Source organism: Dipteris shenzhenensis, chromosome 4, assembly GCF_047967505.1.
Source record: "Dipteris shenzhenensis isolate YYH24624 ecotype China chromosome 4, Dip_SZ_1.0, whole genome shotgun sequence".
NCBI lineage: Eukaryota > Viridiplantae > Streptophyta > Polypodiopsida > Gleicheniales > Dipteridaceae > Dipteris > Dipteris shenzhenensis.
Genome location: NC_141599.1, coordinates 58,681,447 through 58,700,010, shown reverse-complemented (window position 1 = coordinate 58,700,010; position 18,564 = coordinate 58,681,447). Strand labels below are relative to the sequence as shown.

At 41.9% G+C, this 18,564-nt stretch overlaps 1 protein-coding gene and 1 pseudogene across 1 annotated transcript; both read right to left on the bottom strand.

Annotated features, from left to right (window-relative positions):
* Nucleotides 1-13,526: 13,526 nt before the first annotated feature.
* On the bottom strand, nucleotides 13,527-15,484 carry LOC147903115 (uncharacterized). The gene is made up of 2 exons (XM_087374003.1): nucleotides 15,150-15,484; nucleotides 13,527-15,064 (listed from the first exon to the last, which is right to left on the bottom strand). Exons 1-2 carry the CDS (start codon nucleotides 15,482-15,484, stop codon nucleotides 13,984-13,986), a joined length of 1,416 nt encoding a protein of 471 aa, XP_087230129.1. The 3' UTR covers nucleotides 13,527-13,983.
* Nucleotides 15,485-17,278: 1,794 nt separating this feature from the next.
* Nucleotides 17,279-18,039, bottom strand: LOC147903114 (protein ENHANCED DISEASE RESISTANCE 2-like; annotated as a pseudogene).
* Nucleotides 18,040-18,564: the final 525 nt, after the last annotated feature.

Below are 18,564 nucleotides of genomic sequence, written 5' to 3'. Positions count from 1 at the left end.
CTTTCCGCCCAACTAAAAGAAAAAGATCATTAGCCCCTCTCTATACAAAGTACTCTGTTACCACTGCCAGAGAGAGAAGGGTACCAACAAGATACATAAAAAATAGAAATAGGATAAATAAAGTGGTTCAGAACTACCCTTCTCCCAGCTAGGTTAACCTGAAAACCCCTCCATTGGTCAAGCTTCTCCTTAACCACCTAGCTTTCATAGTGACTTTGAAACCCATGGGGATACCTAATAGTCTAAAAATTTGTCTCTAAGGAATCCCTTTACAACATTTTCCCTTAAGTTGCTCTTGGTTTTTGCCTGAGAGAACATCATAGCCTTTCTTCACATGATTGACCTTTGACCCAAAAGAAGTGCAAAAGATGTCCATGCATTTTAAGGCATTATCTACAAACTGAGGATCATTTCTGATTGTGAGACTAGTGTCATCTGCAAGCTACTAAATAACCAATTGCTGGCCAGAAGGTAATTCAATTCCTCTTAACGTCACTTGGTCAACTTGATCCCTAATCAACCACCCCACAAAATCAAAAGGCAGCAATGGCATACAATAACGGTGCCAATGGGCTGATGGAGCATTTTAAAGGAAAAGGTAGAGACATTTTTCCATTTATGCAAATCTTTGCTGATGCATTGGTAAGACAAAATAGGTGAACTTTGGGCCATTACCCAAGTCTTGAATAGTCTAAATCAAGAAATCCTAGTTGAGTCTGTCATAAGCCTTATCAAAATCAATTTTGATGAAGCTAATGTCTTGACCTATTTCTTCAGCATGTGTACACCTTCCCATAGGTTTATAATTGCCTCCAGTGTGTGCCTGTTCTTAATAGAAAAACTTCCATTCTGGGAGAATCCATTTGTCCATCTTATGCTTGAGTCTAAGGGCCAAAGCCTTAGCAAAAATCTTATAATTGCAATTCAACGTGGTGAGTGGTCTCCAAATTTTTAGTTCTATTTTTTGTCCTTCCTTTGGGATAATCTTTATCACACCTCCATTCAATTGGCTTGGAAGGATTCCTAGTTCAATGCATTCTTGCCAAAGCTTGAGAAGACATGGCCCAACATTGTCCCATAAGAATTTATAGAATTCAACAAGAAGTCCATCTTCACCTAGTGTCTTGCCTTCAACCATTACAAAGGCAACCTCTTTTAGTTCTTGAAGAGAGAGGTCCAGATCTAATTGGGCTTGATCAAGTCTAGATAGCATTTTATCCCTTATCTTCCAACAGAGTTGTCGTGCCTACAAAACATATGTATCTGCACTATTGGTGGTGCTCAACATTGTAACAAAATGCTCATAAATGAATTTCATATTTACTTCTTCTAAGAAAACTTTAGAATTTTGGTCCCTCCTAAGTAGAGGGATCTCTTCTTGGTCTCTTTTTTTCCATATCAATCTAAAGAATTCCCTTGAAGGTCTATCAGATTCCCTAGCCCACGAATCTCTAAAGTACAATTTAGCACTCTGTAGTCTAATTTGCTCTTGACCCCGCGAATTTCCTTTCTCTTGGAAATTAACTGCAATTGGGCTTGGGTGTCTGAGGTTCTAGCCCTCAAGCTCAAATGGCTGCTCTATGTTTCCTTGCTAATTTGAGCACTTTTTGAGTGTTGGTGATAGCATCAAACCAACCGTATGAACATGACTCAGATGATTAAAAAAAGGTGTTCCAAATATTAACGATTGCCTGCTGAATAGAAGGTATCTTGAGAAGAGACTAATCAGCTTTGAAAGCAAGAGTTTCCTTTGTGCCCCAGTCGAAAATCAAATCTCATGAAAACGGGCTTGTATTCTGATAAGGTTAAAGAGAAAAAAATGATGTTTTGTTTGCTAATAATTAGATCAAGAATAGCTTGGGATATGTAGACTCTATCTAATGTAGCTTCCCTTTTGAACTCACCACATTGTCTATTAGACCACGTGAAAGTGCTAGTCTCACCAATGTCTATTAACTAAAGACTCTCTTCTCTAAGTTCCTCCTAGCAAAACAGTTCTGAGCCCCTTAAAATTAAGTAGTTTTGAAGCCATTTGTCTTCCCCATTTTCCACCATGTTGAAATCCCCTTATATCACACAGTTATAATCAAGGTCTTGGAGGCATTGCCAAGTTGCTAGATTGAACCCCTGCAGGAGCATAAATAGAAGAAACTCTGAAGAAATCTTATTATTGCTATAATCTACCAAAATCCATCTATGACTGGTATCTTGTTTGAAGTTGGGTATACTTGCTTGTTGGTAAGCAAGTACACCTAGAGCTATACCACCCCTGCCTTCTTCATGATTAGAGTAGAGCCATGTTCTTCTTTTATCAATAATTTTCAACCTATTTTCTAATGTAGAGTGAGCTACCTTAACTCCTTGAATGGATAAGAAGGTTGGGGAGAGAAGATTCTCTTTTAGCCACTTGCTTAGTTCCTGACTTCTTGTTAAGTTAGCAAGTCCACACACATTAAGTGTGAGGAAGGAGATTGGTTTACTTACCATTCTTGCTTTTCCCCTTTTGAGCCTTGGGGGGAGGGATTTTTAAGGGAGAGTACGGACCTTTAACTTGAGAGATTCTTCTTTTATTTTGCACCATGGCATGAGGTGTGCCTTGGACTGTAAAGTCCTTTTGTTGTTTTAGAGCCTGACCTAGGAGTTCCTCCTCTGAATCACTCATACTAGCATCCAAGTGATTTATCTCATTGTAAAATTGTTTAGACCAGCCTGGTTTAAACTCATCCTCATCCATAGCATTCTCCTTAGTCCATCTCTTTGTTTCCTGATCCACTAGTGTCTCATAAACATTGTTCACTCTGAGAGGGACTTAGTTACCTGTGACCAAAGGGCCAACACTGGCTACCTGCAAGCTTTGGATTTCCTTTCCTTTAGTTGTTGCTAATGCATTGGTAGTAGGTTCATGTTTGTTAGGGCCCTTGGCCTCCTTTGGCATCCATTTGAGTTTAGCAGTTTGTTGTACTTTTTCTTGAGTTGGATTGTTCTTGTTTCTCTTCAGTGGATAGATTTTCACACTGTGGGAAGAGACACCATATAGAAAGTAGGAGTTTGGTAGACTTTTATAAACAAGAGGATGTTCCCTAAAAATACCTCCATTTCTAGTTGCAATGACCAATGTATCAGGCAGATCTTCTACTACATCCAGTTTAACACAAACCTAGGAATCACCCCTGGGGTTTATGAATTGTTCCTTTTCCACCACAATGACCTGACCCAGACTTCTACAAAAAGTGGGATCTTGATTTACTAAAGAAAAGGGAAGGTCTGGGAGCTCTATTCATACTGGTATGAAAGTGAACCTGGGCTTCTATGTTGAAATCCTGAAACCAATACTCAAGATATAAAGGTTGATTTCTAATGGTCCATAAGCTATGATGTAAAGCATTGAAAGTCATTTCTTCCTTCTCAAAAAGGAAGAAGTAGAAACCCTTCCTTAGGAATCTCACACTATTGACTACCAATCCTTTACAAATCCAATTGGTCCTAAGCCAATTTTCTAAGAAGGCTACAGGTGGTCTAGACCTAGAAGAAGGCCTATGAGTGCATGCATGGATGAGTGAATGGATTTGTCGTGAAAAGTGGATACTTACCTTTTGAAAATGCACTTTCTTCATAGAGTCTCTTTGCCCTCTTGTGAAATTCTCGTGTATCTAGTGGTGAGGGCGACCCGGTAAGTCTAGGGAACTTCCTGGATTGGTACTGTTGCTAGTGTCTTCTACTCTGCATCTTTCAGAGGCTTCGGAGGACTATTCCTTGTTTCCTTGCGATTTACTTCCTGTTTCAGTGGGGCTTCTTCCGGTATTGTTGGTAGAGGAGCCACAAGCCTTTGCTCCACTTTCTCTTCTTGCAAGATTTCAAACTTTGTTTGGGCTTTAGCAATCTTCTTAGCTCCCTTCTTGCCTTTGTCTCTTCTTGAATGCTCTGGCTTGTCATTTCCTGGTCGCTCTTTGGAGGATCCTGCTCCAAAGGTGGAGAAGTGGAAGTCTCTACCTCCCGGGTGGTCTCTTTGAAACCTTTGGCTTCCACTGACAATGCTAGGATGACTTCATTCAAAAGGAGGGGTACAAAGCCCCCCTTTGAACTCCGATACCACACCCAAGTACGAGGGCCATTGTCCTTCTTCTCGACTGTTTACGCTTCTTGTTGGCCACCGCTCTCCTCCACATCTATGGCGTTTAAATAGTTGCTCTTCTCCATTGTCAAAAGATTTCTGTCCAAGGTGAGGTGGGAAGTTGAGCTGAGAAAATATCTCTTTGCCCTAGGTGAAGCTTGGAAAGTGAAACTTGCATTCATAAGCTAATGATTCGAGTACAAAGCTGATGGGACTGTAGGTGGTGTCACGAAGATCTTCATGCAAGCAACCAATCACATTAGTCGATGTCAAATTTGTTGAAATCAGAGTCTAGCTAGATTTGGTGGCTGAGGCAAGGTTGGAGGGAAGCTCAGCCCCTCTAGAGTCCACCTCCATCTCTTAGTCAGCCTTGAAAAACTCTCATTCAAGCTTTTGCAAGTTGCTCAAATCTATACATTTGCCCCAAAAGAAGATCTACCTTGTACTTACCCAGAATGAAGGATGGTGTAAATTTGCACACCATAGATATAGGACCTAGGATCAAACCCTAAGGGGTTCATGTATAAATTCAATATAACATAATGACATTTAGCTACCTTGTGCACTAAATTCCCCCCCCTCGTCCTCCAACATAGTTGAATAAGATGACAATAAATTGAGGTGATACTAAGTTGAGTCAAGCTTGGGTAGAGTAAGGGGAATATGGATTTGAACATGGTTTATATGAGGTAGTGGCTAGGTGTTGAGCATGGAAGGATGGCTTTAGTCTTGACAAAGGTGATGCAATACAATTGACAATATGGTTGAGCATGGTTTATATGATGGATTTAAGCTTGACAAAGGATGAAGTCGGTGCCATGGTCACTCATGATTCTAATGATCAGGCATTCACAGCTTCAGACAGAAGCAGAGGCAGAGAGGCAAAGGCAGAGGTAGATTATATCAGAAAAGTGGTCATCATCAGCAACAAAATCAAAGTCAAAATCAGCATCAACGTCATCCTCAACAACATCAGAATCAGCAAAGAGGAAATCATTCCAATCGAGGAAGATTCCAAGGATGAGGGAATGCATCCACCAATGTGTCAAACATTTAGTGCAACTACTATCACAAGTTTGGACTCTATGAAAAAGATTGCCGCAAGAAGCAGTACGACCAAGGCCGTCAATCTAGCAGTAATCGAGGGAATTCTCGAGGTAGAGGAAATCATTGTGGTGGACATTCTAGTCACAGTCATTTTGCAAATGAACATGGTAATATGCTTCTTGCAAGCGAGTAATTGCATCAGACTGATACAGTACACTGATTTCAATCCCAAAGAGGATTACAGCTATCAAGTCGACCAAGTGGAATAGGATCCTTGGTACATCGACAATGGTGCATCATCTCACATGACAAATCATCAGGAATGGTTCACAAAAATGAAGCCTTATGAAGCATTCACTGGACACAAGCCACATATTGGGCATCTCTGCATATTTGGTTGCATACCATATGCCCACATACATGATGATCATCGCAGGAAATTGGATGCGAAGTCACGCAAATGCATCATGGTTGGCTACAATGAAGAAAGCAAAGCATACAAATTGTATGATCCCATCAACCGCAAAGTCATTATCTCCGGAGATGTAATCTTTGATGAGGAATCAGAATGGAAAACCTCACCTACAAAGGAGATAGAAGCATCGACTTCACAGTCATCTACAGAACAGGTTGATGAAGAAGAGCAAGAATTGCCAGCAACACCCCAAGCAGGGCCACAACAGCTCAGACGGTCTACTAGGGAAAGCAGACCTCCAGCCAGATTGACATATGCCCAGAAAGGCAAAGCAATTCAGGTGGAAACCACCAACTATGCTCTTATGACTACCATCATGGCTACAGAAGCCAATGTATTTCGAAGATGTAGTAGACAAGCCAGAATAGCAAACTGCTATGAATGAAGAAATGGATGCTTTGTATAAGAATAATACTTGGGAATTATGTGACCTTCCACCAGGAAACAAGGCCATAGCAAACAAATGGGTATACAAAGTGAAGTACAATCTAGATGGCAGTATTCAGAGATATAAAGCCAGACTAGTTGCAAAAGGATTTGCACAACAATATGGTCAAGACTATGATGAGACACTGTGATAATTAATCGGCTCAAGCATTGGCAAAAAATCCAATATATAACTCCAGGACAAAGCACATTGATGTCAGAGAGCACTTCATCAGAGAAAGAGTGTTACTTGGTGACATCACACTGCGGCATTGTGATAGCAAAGAGAATGTTGCAGACATCTTTACCAAACCACTCGGTAAAGAGCTATTCGAGAAACACCGACTAGCTCTTGTTTTGACGCAGAGGAAGGACATTCCCATTAAAGGGATGTGATGGAATGTAGTGCTCAGTCCTTCTTCGATTCCCCAGAATCATCATCTTGAGGGAAGGCCTACTTCATGATGTTGATCTTGAGGAAAGGTGTTGAGAGTTCATGCTCAACATCATGTGATCATGTGTGCATAGCACCATCACGTGATCATATGTGCATAGCACTAACCTTATAGAGTGCTATAAAGGAAAGGGTTAGATCCCCTAACCCTAACCCTAAATGGGTTTGTATATACAACTAAATCTAATGTACAGTTAGTCATTTGTGGTGTGCTCTCTAGCTATGCCCTCTCTCCTTATCTCCACTCTTCTCCTCTCCCCTCTTCATATTTTGTCACATTCACCCTAGTTGTTGCAGGCTCTCCATTTGGGATCTGCGACATATGATCTACCATGAAATGGATACATCCCTTGTGGAGCACTATGATGAAATCAAAACTCTAAAAGGATAATCATCCACCACATTATGTGTCCTATCATGCAAGGTATTTAATAGGTAGAGGAGTGTGTGGTGGCCCACAAAGAACATGAACTTTTTTGCCAATAAAAAGTGACAAAATTTCTTCATAGTGTAAACCATTGCAAGGCCCTCCCTCTCAATCATCATTTGGTTGGCAACTTGCAAAATATATAAGATAGTCCAAATTATACTCGCCAAGCTGCACCAACACACACCCTATTGCAAACTTGGAGGCGTCTGTGCACATGACATATTAAATTCTAGTCTTGTGCTCACAAGATGAGGTGGAAGCTAGGACAAGTTTGAGAATTTCATAGAGGTTTGGTAGGCCTCCATCCACTTGAATACAACCAATATCTTATACAAGCGGTATGCAATCTTAGCATAGTTATAGATAAATCTATGATAGTAGCCTATATGCCAAGTAAATCTCTGCACTCCCTTTGCATTGATAGGGGGCAACCATCGATGCTGCAGGTCTGGCCCCATACATCTGTGTGAATCAAATCAAGAATACCTCTTGCTCGAGAGGGGCTTCAGCCAAAGTTGGTTCACTTTTGTTTGCTGAAGCAGCATGCTTCACAAACTTTTCCAAGAAACTGTAGCTTAGGAATACGAATTGCCATATTCTGATTCCTGAGATCTAGCAAGCTCTTGAAATTGACATGACCATATCTCTTGTGCAATTTTGCGGATAGCGGCATCTGTTGCAGTTGAGATGACATGGCATGCATATCTGGTACTGTAGCTAGCATTCTGTACAAGTGTCCTTCCTTAACACCTTTTCCTACTAGCTAAAATCTTCTGGATTTGTCTTTGATAGTGCACTCATCTCCGTCGAAGATGACTCGGTAGTTATGTTCCATAATTTGACCTATTAACAAGAGGTTCTTGCTGAGCTTCGGAACATAGAGTACATCTTTCACCAATCCTTTCATACTAATGAAATTGTTCATAGGGATAATGCCTGTACCTTTAACTGGATTCGGTGTATTATCTGCTGTGTAGATGACATTCTTTTGACCTTATAACGGTTTCATCTCTGTGAACCATTCTTAATGCTTTGTCATATGAGATGATGCATCGTTGTCGATGTACCAAGGATCCTAATCTGCTTGGTTGTCTTGATAGCTACAATCCTCATGTGAATTGCAATCAGTGTCTAGATACACTGTATCAGTCTTTTGCATTTCCTTGTTTGCAAAGAATATATTTCCATGTTCATTTGCATAATGACTGTGACTAGAATGTCCACCACGATGGTTTCCTCTGCCGTGGAAATTGTGTCGATTGACCTTGCTACTGGATCGACCGCCTTGGTCGTACTACTTCTTGTGGCAATCTCTTTCATAGTGTCCAAAGTTATGACAGTAGTTGCACTGAATGTTTGACATGTTAGTGGATGCATTCCCTAGAACTCATTTTGGGGCCCTGAGAGAAATTCACAATTTCTTCAATTTTCTTTCCTCTAAAACACTAAAATACGACATAACTCCACTCACGCACGATGCAAAATTCAGTACTTTTGACATCATCGGCACGTCTGGAGTGGGCCAAAACCCTTGGAATGACATTTGAAACACTGAAAACGGGCACCCAAAGGCTCGAAAAAGGCCAAGGGCCAACGGCTCCACAAAAAAAGTATACTAAAGAAGGCGATTTGACAGGTTGGCCCCTGGCCTTTTTCGGGCCTCCAAGTGCCCGTTTTCAATGTTTCAAATGTCGTTCCGAGGGTTTTGGCAGATTGCTTACCCTTTTCCATGTTGAACTATCTTCAAATCTATCTTTCCACTTAACCAGACATTCTTGCCATATTGTGTGTCGTGTTCTTTTTTCTTGTCTATCTAAAATTCTTTTTGGTTCATGTGGTTTAAATTTCCATTTCAATGAGTTCAACTAGGACTTCATTTCCAATGAGATTATCATCATCTCCTAACTTTCTTTTCAACCTACTAACATGAAAAACTGGATGTACTCTACATCCCTTAAGTAAGGCTAATTTGTAAGCAAGTTCTCTAATTCTTGTAAGTATTGTGAATGGTCCATAATACCTAGGAGACAACTTCGGACATTTACCTGTCTTTAGAGATTCTGAAGATTCAGGTACCTTAAGGTAGACTTTCTCATTTACTTCCTCCAACTTTCTACGATGGGGGTTTGCATAACTTCGTGCTCTATCCTGAGCTTTTCTTATGCTATCTTTAGCTAACTTAAGCATTTGATGCATATCTTCCCGAAAGTCTTTGGCCACTTTAACCTTCTCTTTTTCAAGTCCCACTGTCATTGGGGCTCTTGGTTGAAATCCATACATCATCATGAATGGACTAAAACCTGTAGCTGAATGTTTGGCACTGTTATATGCAAATTCTAATATGGGCAGATATTGTTCCCAATTAGTTTGCCATTTACTTACATATGCTCAAAGCATATCCTCAATGATCTGATTGACCCTTTCACTTTGACTATCACTCTGTGGATGATCCGCAGTGCTCATATTCAATGAAGTTTCTAATCTCTTAAACACAACCCTCCAAAAATGGATGTTAAATTTGCTATCCCGATCACTAACAATACCGGCTGGTAGCCCATATAATCTATAGATATGCTTCACAAATAGCCTAGCTAATTCTGGAGTTTTAACATCTTCACTGACAGGAATAAAATGAGCCATCTTTGTCAACCGATCCACAATTACCCAGACTGAGTTGTGCCCCCTTTGTCCTAGGTAATTCCACAATGAAATCCATGGAGATACTTTCCCATTTGCCAGATGGAATCTCCAATGGGTGTAGGAGACCTCTTACCTAAAGGTGTTCAGCCTTATTCACCTGGCATTTTTGGCACTTCAATAAATAAGCTTGGACGTCCTTACCTATTCCAAGCCAAGAAGGTATTAATCGCATCTTTATTACGCTCCTTTTCTTCCCCATTGAAAATTGGCGATTTCAAGTCCTTGAGGATATTAGAGGTTTCTCTAAGTCGAGAGGTGGACCTCTCAACTTGATTAGGAGGAATCAGTGACTTTTCTGTAATAGTTACCGATTGAGAATCGGCTATCTTAGTTATGGCTGGCAGATGGAAGCTGATCTGAATGCGCAACCTGCCCAAGCCGAATTGGGTGCCCTGTGAGCAGAACGACTAGGTCCAATACCTTTGTTGAAGATACATGTGCCCGACGAGCGCTACCACAGCGACGATCAGGGGGTTCCCACGGAATCTGCGATCAATTGTTTCCAAGGCTGCAATTCTAATGCCCTCGGCGGCTACTGGTAAACCTCTGCCATCTCCAATACAACATCTGTCCCATGCCATCTCCAAGACAACATCTGTTGGGACAGGAACCAAACAAGCTGCAGCCCCAGGCTCACAGCTATCAAGTCCACTGTCCGCTCACTCCTCTTGCTCGACCCCGCCTCCTAGAATGTAGCCACCCAGACCTCCCCTACAAATCATTCTTAACGCGGAGCCCCTTTAACCTCGGAAGTTTTAAACCTCGGGCCTCTTGCTGTACATATTTCGACCGACATCCTCTGCGCCATCCTGGGACGAGAGATGCGTTTCCAAACCATGCAGATTGCCATTGAAGTTGACGTGCCAATTCCCTAAATATGCTGGCCCCCAAGACGTGTTATTCCCTATGACGATCTTCCAGCCAAGGTATCCTTGTACGACAGGGCCAGCCACGAGGAAGGCTAAGCACTAGAGGGAGTCCTACAAGGCTGAGCGATGGGCAATCATGACAAAGATCGTGTATTTTGCCCAACTTTTGCACTACATCAAGCAGCTCCGATTACCGAGGCGACCTCCATGTAGCATAATTTGCTCAAAATCGATCGTCACTAAGTGTACCGAGCAACAGCTGCGCATAAGTGGCTTAAATATAAGTTTGCACACCTTAGCATTGTGGACCCGGACGTTGTCATGTCATCGAACAATGGAAGGAAGCTTTTGCGCCTCCACCCCAACGAGGTTCCTGTGGGGATCAATGCTATGGCCTCCACCCCTGGCCTCCGAAGATCAATTCTGGAGATGCGGAATGTGTTGCACGATCCTGATCAAGCGCCCAGGACATCCTCTATTTCTCCACCCCTAGTGATAGCGGCCCAGTAACACAGCTCACCAAGGCCCAACCCCACTGTCCACGCAAGACCAACACCTGGCCTCCGAGCTTTGGGTCAACCCCCCTTTGTCTCTAAGGCCGCAAGGAACTCGGTCGACTTTAGAGCCGAGGTTTATTTTTTACTTCGACTACCCAAGTAACCCCGAGAGTCCAAGTAGCCAGACCCACCGAGCCAAGCGAGGTGGCAATGGCAGCAAGGAATCAGAGATTATGGGCAACGAGCGGCAAGACAAGTGCACACACAACGCCGAAAAGGTAGGCACAACCAAGCTCACGATCAACATTCTCTCTTTTTCTTTCAAACCCCATGTAGAACGGATTCACTATCGCTACTACGGCTTAGGATCTGGAGACAAGGCGAGTAGACGTTCTTTCCTTGCAACCAAGCACTGGTGGAACATTAGGCGTGTTGGTAGCACAATGAGTGCATCAAGCACCAAATGCAAGTCAACCAAGGGACGAGGGAAAAAGACTATCAATACTATATCCCACCATCACACACAAACATGCACGCACGCCAACTTTTTGCAATTCACATACAAAGTGCCTAGCACAACCAAGTACTCATGATTTGTTTATTTAATTTTGCCCTAGCAATATTTGATAGATTGTAAAACGTCTAACCAAATTTACATGTCAATTATTAGTATTAAAATATTTCTAAACCAAATATTTCAAGCACCTGAAGCTGACATTCAAATATCATTTGTTTCCGATGTTAACATGTGTAACTTAATATTGTTTCTGAATATGAATACGACTGAATATAAAATAAGAAAATTCATATATTTTTATCAACCTATATGTCACCTTTCATTGGACAAATAGGTTTTGCTTTTATAAATAATTTAAACAACTCTCAATTCTACTTGTAACTGTGTTAGTTTTACTCATGATGAGGTTTTGACGTAACCTTTCGTAAATGTTAAATGTGTGAATAGATCACCATTTCTGCCTTCCATTGATACGTTTGGGTTTGCTGTTTTTAACACCTATGAAGAAGAGCATGATTTGTGAGACAAGGCCATGACAAACACTGCAGGGGCACCTGAGACACATGCCAACGTTGGATTTTCAAAGTTAACTCTCCAATAGCATTTACACTAGGTCTCCACAAGTATTTACACTAACAGACTGAAGGACCAGGGAAACTAATAGTCATTCAACTTTTTAGTGACCGATAGGCTGGAGACTAAGGAAAACCTTGAATATCATCAAATACCATAAGCTCCGACAGTCTAAAATTAATAGGAATTCTTCATCCTACATACCCCGGACTCCCCCCCCCCCAAAATAAAAATAAAAAACAATCCCGAGTGTGTGTTAAGAATATTGTGCTAGGTTTACAAACATAGGGAACACCATGATAGAACCAATCTCATTCATGTCCTGGATCATTTTAGCAAGGAGTGAAGAAGTAAACAAAATGTTTCGAAATAGTGCACCACCGAACATCTTCTGCCTACAACCAGGCATCGAGGATACTACAATATTAATATGAGAGGTTCTAACAGAAAACAGCCATTCTAGGTAGTAACATGCAGGCCACAAGAACCAGTCACAACTTCTCACATGCAGTCGAGGCGCAACTTCTTTACTCTGTGAGCCTTACCAGTCTGTTGACATTCTATTTTCATCACTAAAATCCGCGTGCCATGCTAATAAATGCTAGAATCCTTGTGTTATATGTATAATGTAGATGAATCCAGGAACATGCCCTGACCCATCCTCTAAGAACACAACACATATAGTGCAGTTTCAATCTCATGATAATCACTCATAAAGTTACAAAACATAAACTCCAACACGCATAGCACGGATTAGCTACTATGACATCCCCATCACCGCCCAATGGTGGGTGTAGACCAAAGTATAAACCTATGCTCTCACACATACAAATCCACACACCTCCACATACTTGGGAATCCATTTACACAGGAGTCTTCGTACTGAGTTTCTGGCAGCACTCCACATGTGATGGGCAGATTCAGCCATGACAAAGTCTAGCACTAAAGGAGAAGGCTATCAAAAAGTAGTCCACACTCTCTTCATTCAAGCTGCAACTGCTTGTGAAGACTATACGATTTCATTTTAGTCTCTCCCAAACGAGCATCTAAGCAAAAAAATGTGGTTGATAGTCAGCTAATACGACGAGAACACATATATAGAATCCTTGTGTTATGCCAATGCAACCATTCACCATGCACAAGATGTGGATTACCAAGCAATATCAAACATGCACAAAAAATAACGGTGGCATGTCTTATACTCTTGCTGGTGTTTCTCAGAGCCCCTTTAGAATCCATACGAGTGAGATAACAGAACGATAGAGAAGAGGGGTTACCCACAAACATCAACTATATGCTTTGAAGGACACAAACGACAAAATTATATCATTTTATTGGTTCTACGTAAGCATCCACCTGAGAGAAAATTCAGTTTGGAATCAAGGGAATGGCAAGCTAAAGGACAAAAGGTAGAAAATACACATTATCATAGGCCAATACTAATAAAACGATCTCTACTGAATGCAACATTTTTAAAGAAGATCTGAAATGTCTGCTGGTACCCAACGACTCCGATTAATACCCTAATACAGTATAGACTTTTGCTGCATACCAAGAGATCTCAAAGTCAAAGAACACGATTCTCAGTAAATCCAATAGAACAGAGACTGTTGACCATAGAAAAAAAATCCAAGCTATGGTCATTGGTCAAAACAAAGTGTGTGTTGCTCCTCCCTTAAGCTCTGCTGTTTCAGGTCAATTGTGGAAAAAATACCAAGGTAGCGTTAGTATGTCAACTCGATGGCAACAATGATTGCCAGCAATGGCTTCCCTTTCTATGCTCCAGAAGTGTATGATCGCAACATCCAAGGGTCCTCTGAAACCTGGTGAGGGAAAATAATGCCAATATGTGGCCGTAGAGAGCTTTTAAATATGTGACAGATTTCATTTTTTCATGCGGGCCCTTGCTGATTCTTCACGAGACGAAGGGAAGAGTTCCACGTACCGACTTCCCAGCATCATCTTGTTTCTGCACATGGCTTCCTTAGACTGAGAGGGTCCATCAAACTCCACATAAGCCTCACCAGTAGCGCGACCATCTGAGTGTACAACGAAGTGAATGCTCCGATCACTTAGGTCATAACCCTTGAAGAACTCCATAATGTCCCGTTTGGAAGCCGAGAAAGGCAGACCTCTAAGCTTTAAAATGCCCGTGTGTTCCTGCTGCTCCTTATGAGAGGAAGGTTTAGGACGAGGCAAGCTCGGAGCAGACTCAGGGTTGGGCTTGCCGCTCTCTGCAATCTCAGCCGCCACTGCAGAATAGTAATCCTGCTTTTTGCACCGAAAAACCTCTATATAACGCTGCCCCATATTCTGTCTGTTCCTCTGGAGGGCAAATTCCACTTGCATAGGTGCACCAAATACACAGCAAGCCTCTCCAGAAAAACGGCCCTGCTTATGGGTGAGTAAAACATCTACCACATCTAGACCTGCAAAGAACTCGTACACATCATTCTCCGTGCAGTTAAAAGGCAGCCCCCGCAGACGAACTACCGGAAAGGAGCGCGGCTGTCCAAAGAAGGCGGACGAATGCCCAGGTCCTTCAAATATGCTAGACTTTAAAGATGCGGACAAGCCCGAAATGTAGGGGTCGAAATGAGATTCCAGGGATGTTGGAGAGCTGGGAAGGTAGGAAGCAAGGCTAGGCGGCAACGTTGTAGTAGCAGGGGGCGAAGCTGGAAGGAAGGGGCTCAAGCTGGACGATAAAGATGGGGAGGAACCTTGATAGTAAGAGGATATGCTGGAGTGCAGGGATGAAGAAGAGCTTGGGTGGTAGGAATTGATGTTTGAATTGAGAAGAGCAGCAGAAGAGGGGTAATACAAGGACGACGACGACGAGGAGCCCCCGCCAAACAACCCGCCGCCTCCCCCCACAACAACTCGCTGCCTCTTCCCACTGCCCTCGTAATCGTAATCGTACTCATACCCATCTACATCTGCTGCTGCTGCTGCGTCCAACCCATTCCTTCAAACAAACAAAACACCCAACTCACTCTCGCAACAAATCATAGCACAATCACCGAAATCAACATACACTCTCGTTATCTTACCCTGCAGCAGCTGCTCCTCCTCTGGGAAACATGCTTCTTCCTTCGCTCTTCTCCCTTCTCTTCTCCTTCGCTGTCTCTTGTCGTCGTCGTCCTGGTCGTCCTCTGTCCTCTCCTTCCTTCTTCTCGTCGTCGGTGTTGTTTCTTTGCGTTGCTCCTGAATCTTCTTGATGATACAAGCTTTCAGACCCTGCTAACCCTAGTAGTCTCAATGCGGTTCGAACGAACGAACGAGCGTTTTGGTTTGCTTTCGGTGTTGTTATTTTACTTCCGTCAGAAACCTTAACCGTTAGGCCACGTGTCATGCTCAAATAAAAGATGACCATAGCTCGAGTCATGGACACTTTCACCCAAAAGTAGGTTCGATAAACTCAATTTGCAATTCCAAAAATCTCAAATTGTTAACAGGAGGGATGTTTTTGCACTAGCCAATTTTCATGGCTCGTTGTACTAAATTCACTTGGCCAACAACTTCCTCTCTAACAACCAATTGATCATTTCCTTTTCTTGAATCAATAGCTGCTATGCCACATGGCAATGATCTATGACTACTCCTGCTTCAATTGCGAAGCCTTCACCAAGAGGATGGGCTTGGCTTCTCTTTAACTTTCGGAGGGTGATCTACAACGGGAGCAATAAATTTGAACTAGATTTGCGGCAGGCAACCTTTTCATCGTGGAGCACGTAACTACTAACTCAAAATTGAAGTTTATCAAATTTTTAACGAAAAAAGCGAATGAGGAAAAATTGTGGACATGAGACGCGACACAAGGTCCGTTAGGACCCGATCCTCCCTGCAAATATTAGGGGTACTGATTTATTATTGATTTTGTGATGTCCATATTTTGCAAGCTGGAGTCCAACAAATACATGAATAAGGCGATACAATAACTGATGCTCGTTCTAGTTTATACAATATTATCACATGGACTACGACCATATGAATAAAGGTGTAGTCATCCTTTAATCTTGCATCCATCTTGGATTTCCTTGCCCCTCACATTGATAACATGCATTAAACGAGAGGAATGTTGTAAGAATTCAGATTAAAAACAAGAAATTTCGAACGGAGAAGTAATTGAAAATATTTATATTATAATATGTAAAATATAATTATTATAAGTACACATAGTGTAGGCAGGGAGGCGGAGTGCTTCCTTCCCCAAAGAATTGTAATCCGAGGAACAGGCCCTTTCTTAGGTGTCGAGATAACATCGAGAGTATTAGGGCAAAGGATAAGTCTTGCGAATGGATAAGAAAGTGGTATATTACCTGAATGTCAATAGTTGTAATCGTAGTCGAGCGCCAAGAAACAATATCCCGAAAACTTGCTAATGTGAAGGATCTGCATGTGTCCATGAGTGAGATGATTCCAACATTCTCAGATCGTTCAGTAGACTCTGGATAGCACAAAAAGACAACTATCATTAAGGAAGTCCGAAGTAGAGCATGTAACATTCTCACTCTCCACTTAGCTAGCGTTACGTGCCTCTCCAACCTCCGAAAAATGGGAGTTTAAAGTTCAAAGGTATATCACCTATCCCTTAAAATAATCGCCTTAAATAATCAATTGGAAAGTGAAATGATCGACAAGCACATGCAAAATATTGTCCTCAATGCCAAGAGAATTTACGTCCTACTATTACTCGCATCCAACAGAGTTGTGCATAGCTGAGGCATGGCAGCAACAACATATTAGCCTGATTTACCTCTGCGTGATGGTGACAACAATGATAAGATAAAGGAAAGTCAAACTTGGATGGAGTTTGATATGATTATCTTTGGACTTCTCAATTATCCCCTTGGCATAGAGATTTGGCAAGACCAAGAGAATGTCGTCATCTCCTAGAAAAAGTATTACATAGCATTACTTTGAATAAACATGAATGGATTCGGCTAGTGTCGAGGGAAATCTGCTAGTTTGGATTGGGATACAACTCCCAAGGTCCCTGGTTTTGTTACACCAACTCCAAAGAAGCAACGGTTTGGATGTATACAGAGCGTTCGATCCTATTTACAAATAGGCCATAGATGGAAATCGAGTCGCAATGTGGAGGGACACTGGCAATCGTTGTCCATTGGACAAGATCACTTTGAGGTCTATTCTCTTCTTCTTAAGATCACTACAATTGCTAGGAGGAACTCTTCACTTCTCAAGAATCTGCCTCATCATCTTTAACATTGGCCACAAAATCTTGCTGGCCTGCATGAAGAAGTGTCCTCCAAAACCTAAACGACCACAGCCTCTCCTTGAACTCTTCCCGAAGGGGGGTATTAAACCGAATCACGCTCAAGATCCTCTCTGGAAGTTCACTGGGTGTTTGCTGTTCAAGAACGAAAGCAAGGTCAACGGTAAGGCTTGTGACACATCCAAAGGCTAAGTGGACAACGGCATGAGCCATCATGGAGGAGCCAATATCCACGTCGATTTCCATGAAACTATCGTCCCGAATGTAGCGAGTTGTGACTGCCTTTCCCAGGAGGCAAATGCCTTGCTCGCCAACCCATGTCTTGACAATCCAGGGTTCTTGCACATGTTGGCAAGAAGCTTAAAGCGAGAGTTTCAAAATGTAATATCAGCATCCAAGAAGTGCTACATTAGAGAATCCTTGGGTGGTGGATCGAAGGATACGCAACACGTGATCAAGCTTTGATTTTCTTTGCTGGTGGGGACTTGCATATTGAATGCCCAAATGAGTGGCAATCTGCCATCGTGCACGCCTTTGCATGCTATATCTGATAGCACTTTATGTATACCTCTCAAGAGATCTACGATAATCTATAGAGATTCAGGCTCTATTTTACATGGCACTTCTCTGTGCAAGGTTGATGCTCAAGCCATAGGGCAGTAGAAAGGAATTGATTAAGACAATCAATTGACTTGAGCTTCCATATACGATCCTACTTCTGGCTTTGACTTTGAGCAGCTAAAGATCTTATATCTTGCTCTAGAAGGGCATGAACGAAGGATTCTGACTAGATGTCTGTGCAAGGTTGATGCTCAAGCCATAGGGCAGTAGAAAGGAATTGATTAAGACAATCAATTGACTTGAGCTTCCATATACGATCCTACTTCTGGCTTTGACTTTGAGTAGCTAAAGATTTTATATCTTGCTCTAGAAGGGCATGAACGAAGGATTCTGACTAGATGTGATGCCAAAAATACTAGATGGAGTTATCAGAATGGCAGAGGTTATCGTATGCAGTCAATCAATACAAAGAAACTCAAGTGTTACGAAAAATTTCAGTGGACATGCGAACCTACTTAATTGTTAAATTTCAGTGGACATGCGAACCTACTTAATTGTTAAGAAAAATTTCAGTGGATATCCAAACCTGAACCTACAGACTATTGTTGTTTGCTGCACCTTTTCCCACAAATTCTTGATACGATATTTTCACAATGAGTCAATGAAAA

What these genes read in the sequence shown, in the direction of transcription:
- LOC147903115 (XM_087374003.1), bottom strand. Translation starts at nt 15,484, where the DNA reads ATGACTCGAGCTATGGTCATCTTTTATTTGAGCATGACACGTGGCCTA. An exon ending in GGAGGAGCAGCTGCTGCAGG is followed by an intron (nt 15,065 to 15,149) that starts GTAAGATAACGA and finishes GTTTGTTTGAAG; the next exon opens with GAATGGGTTGGACGCAGCAG.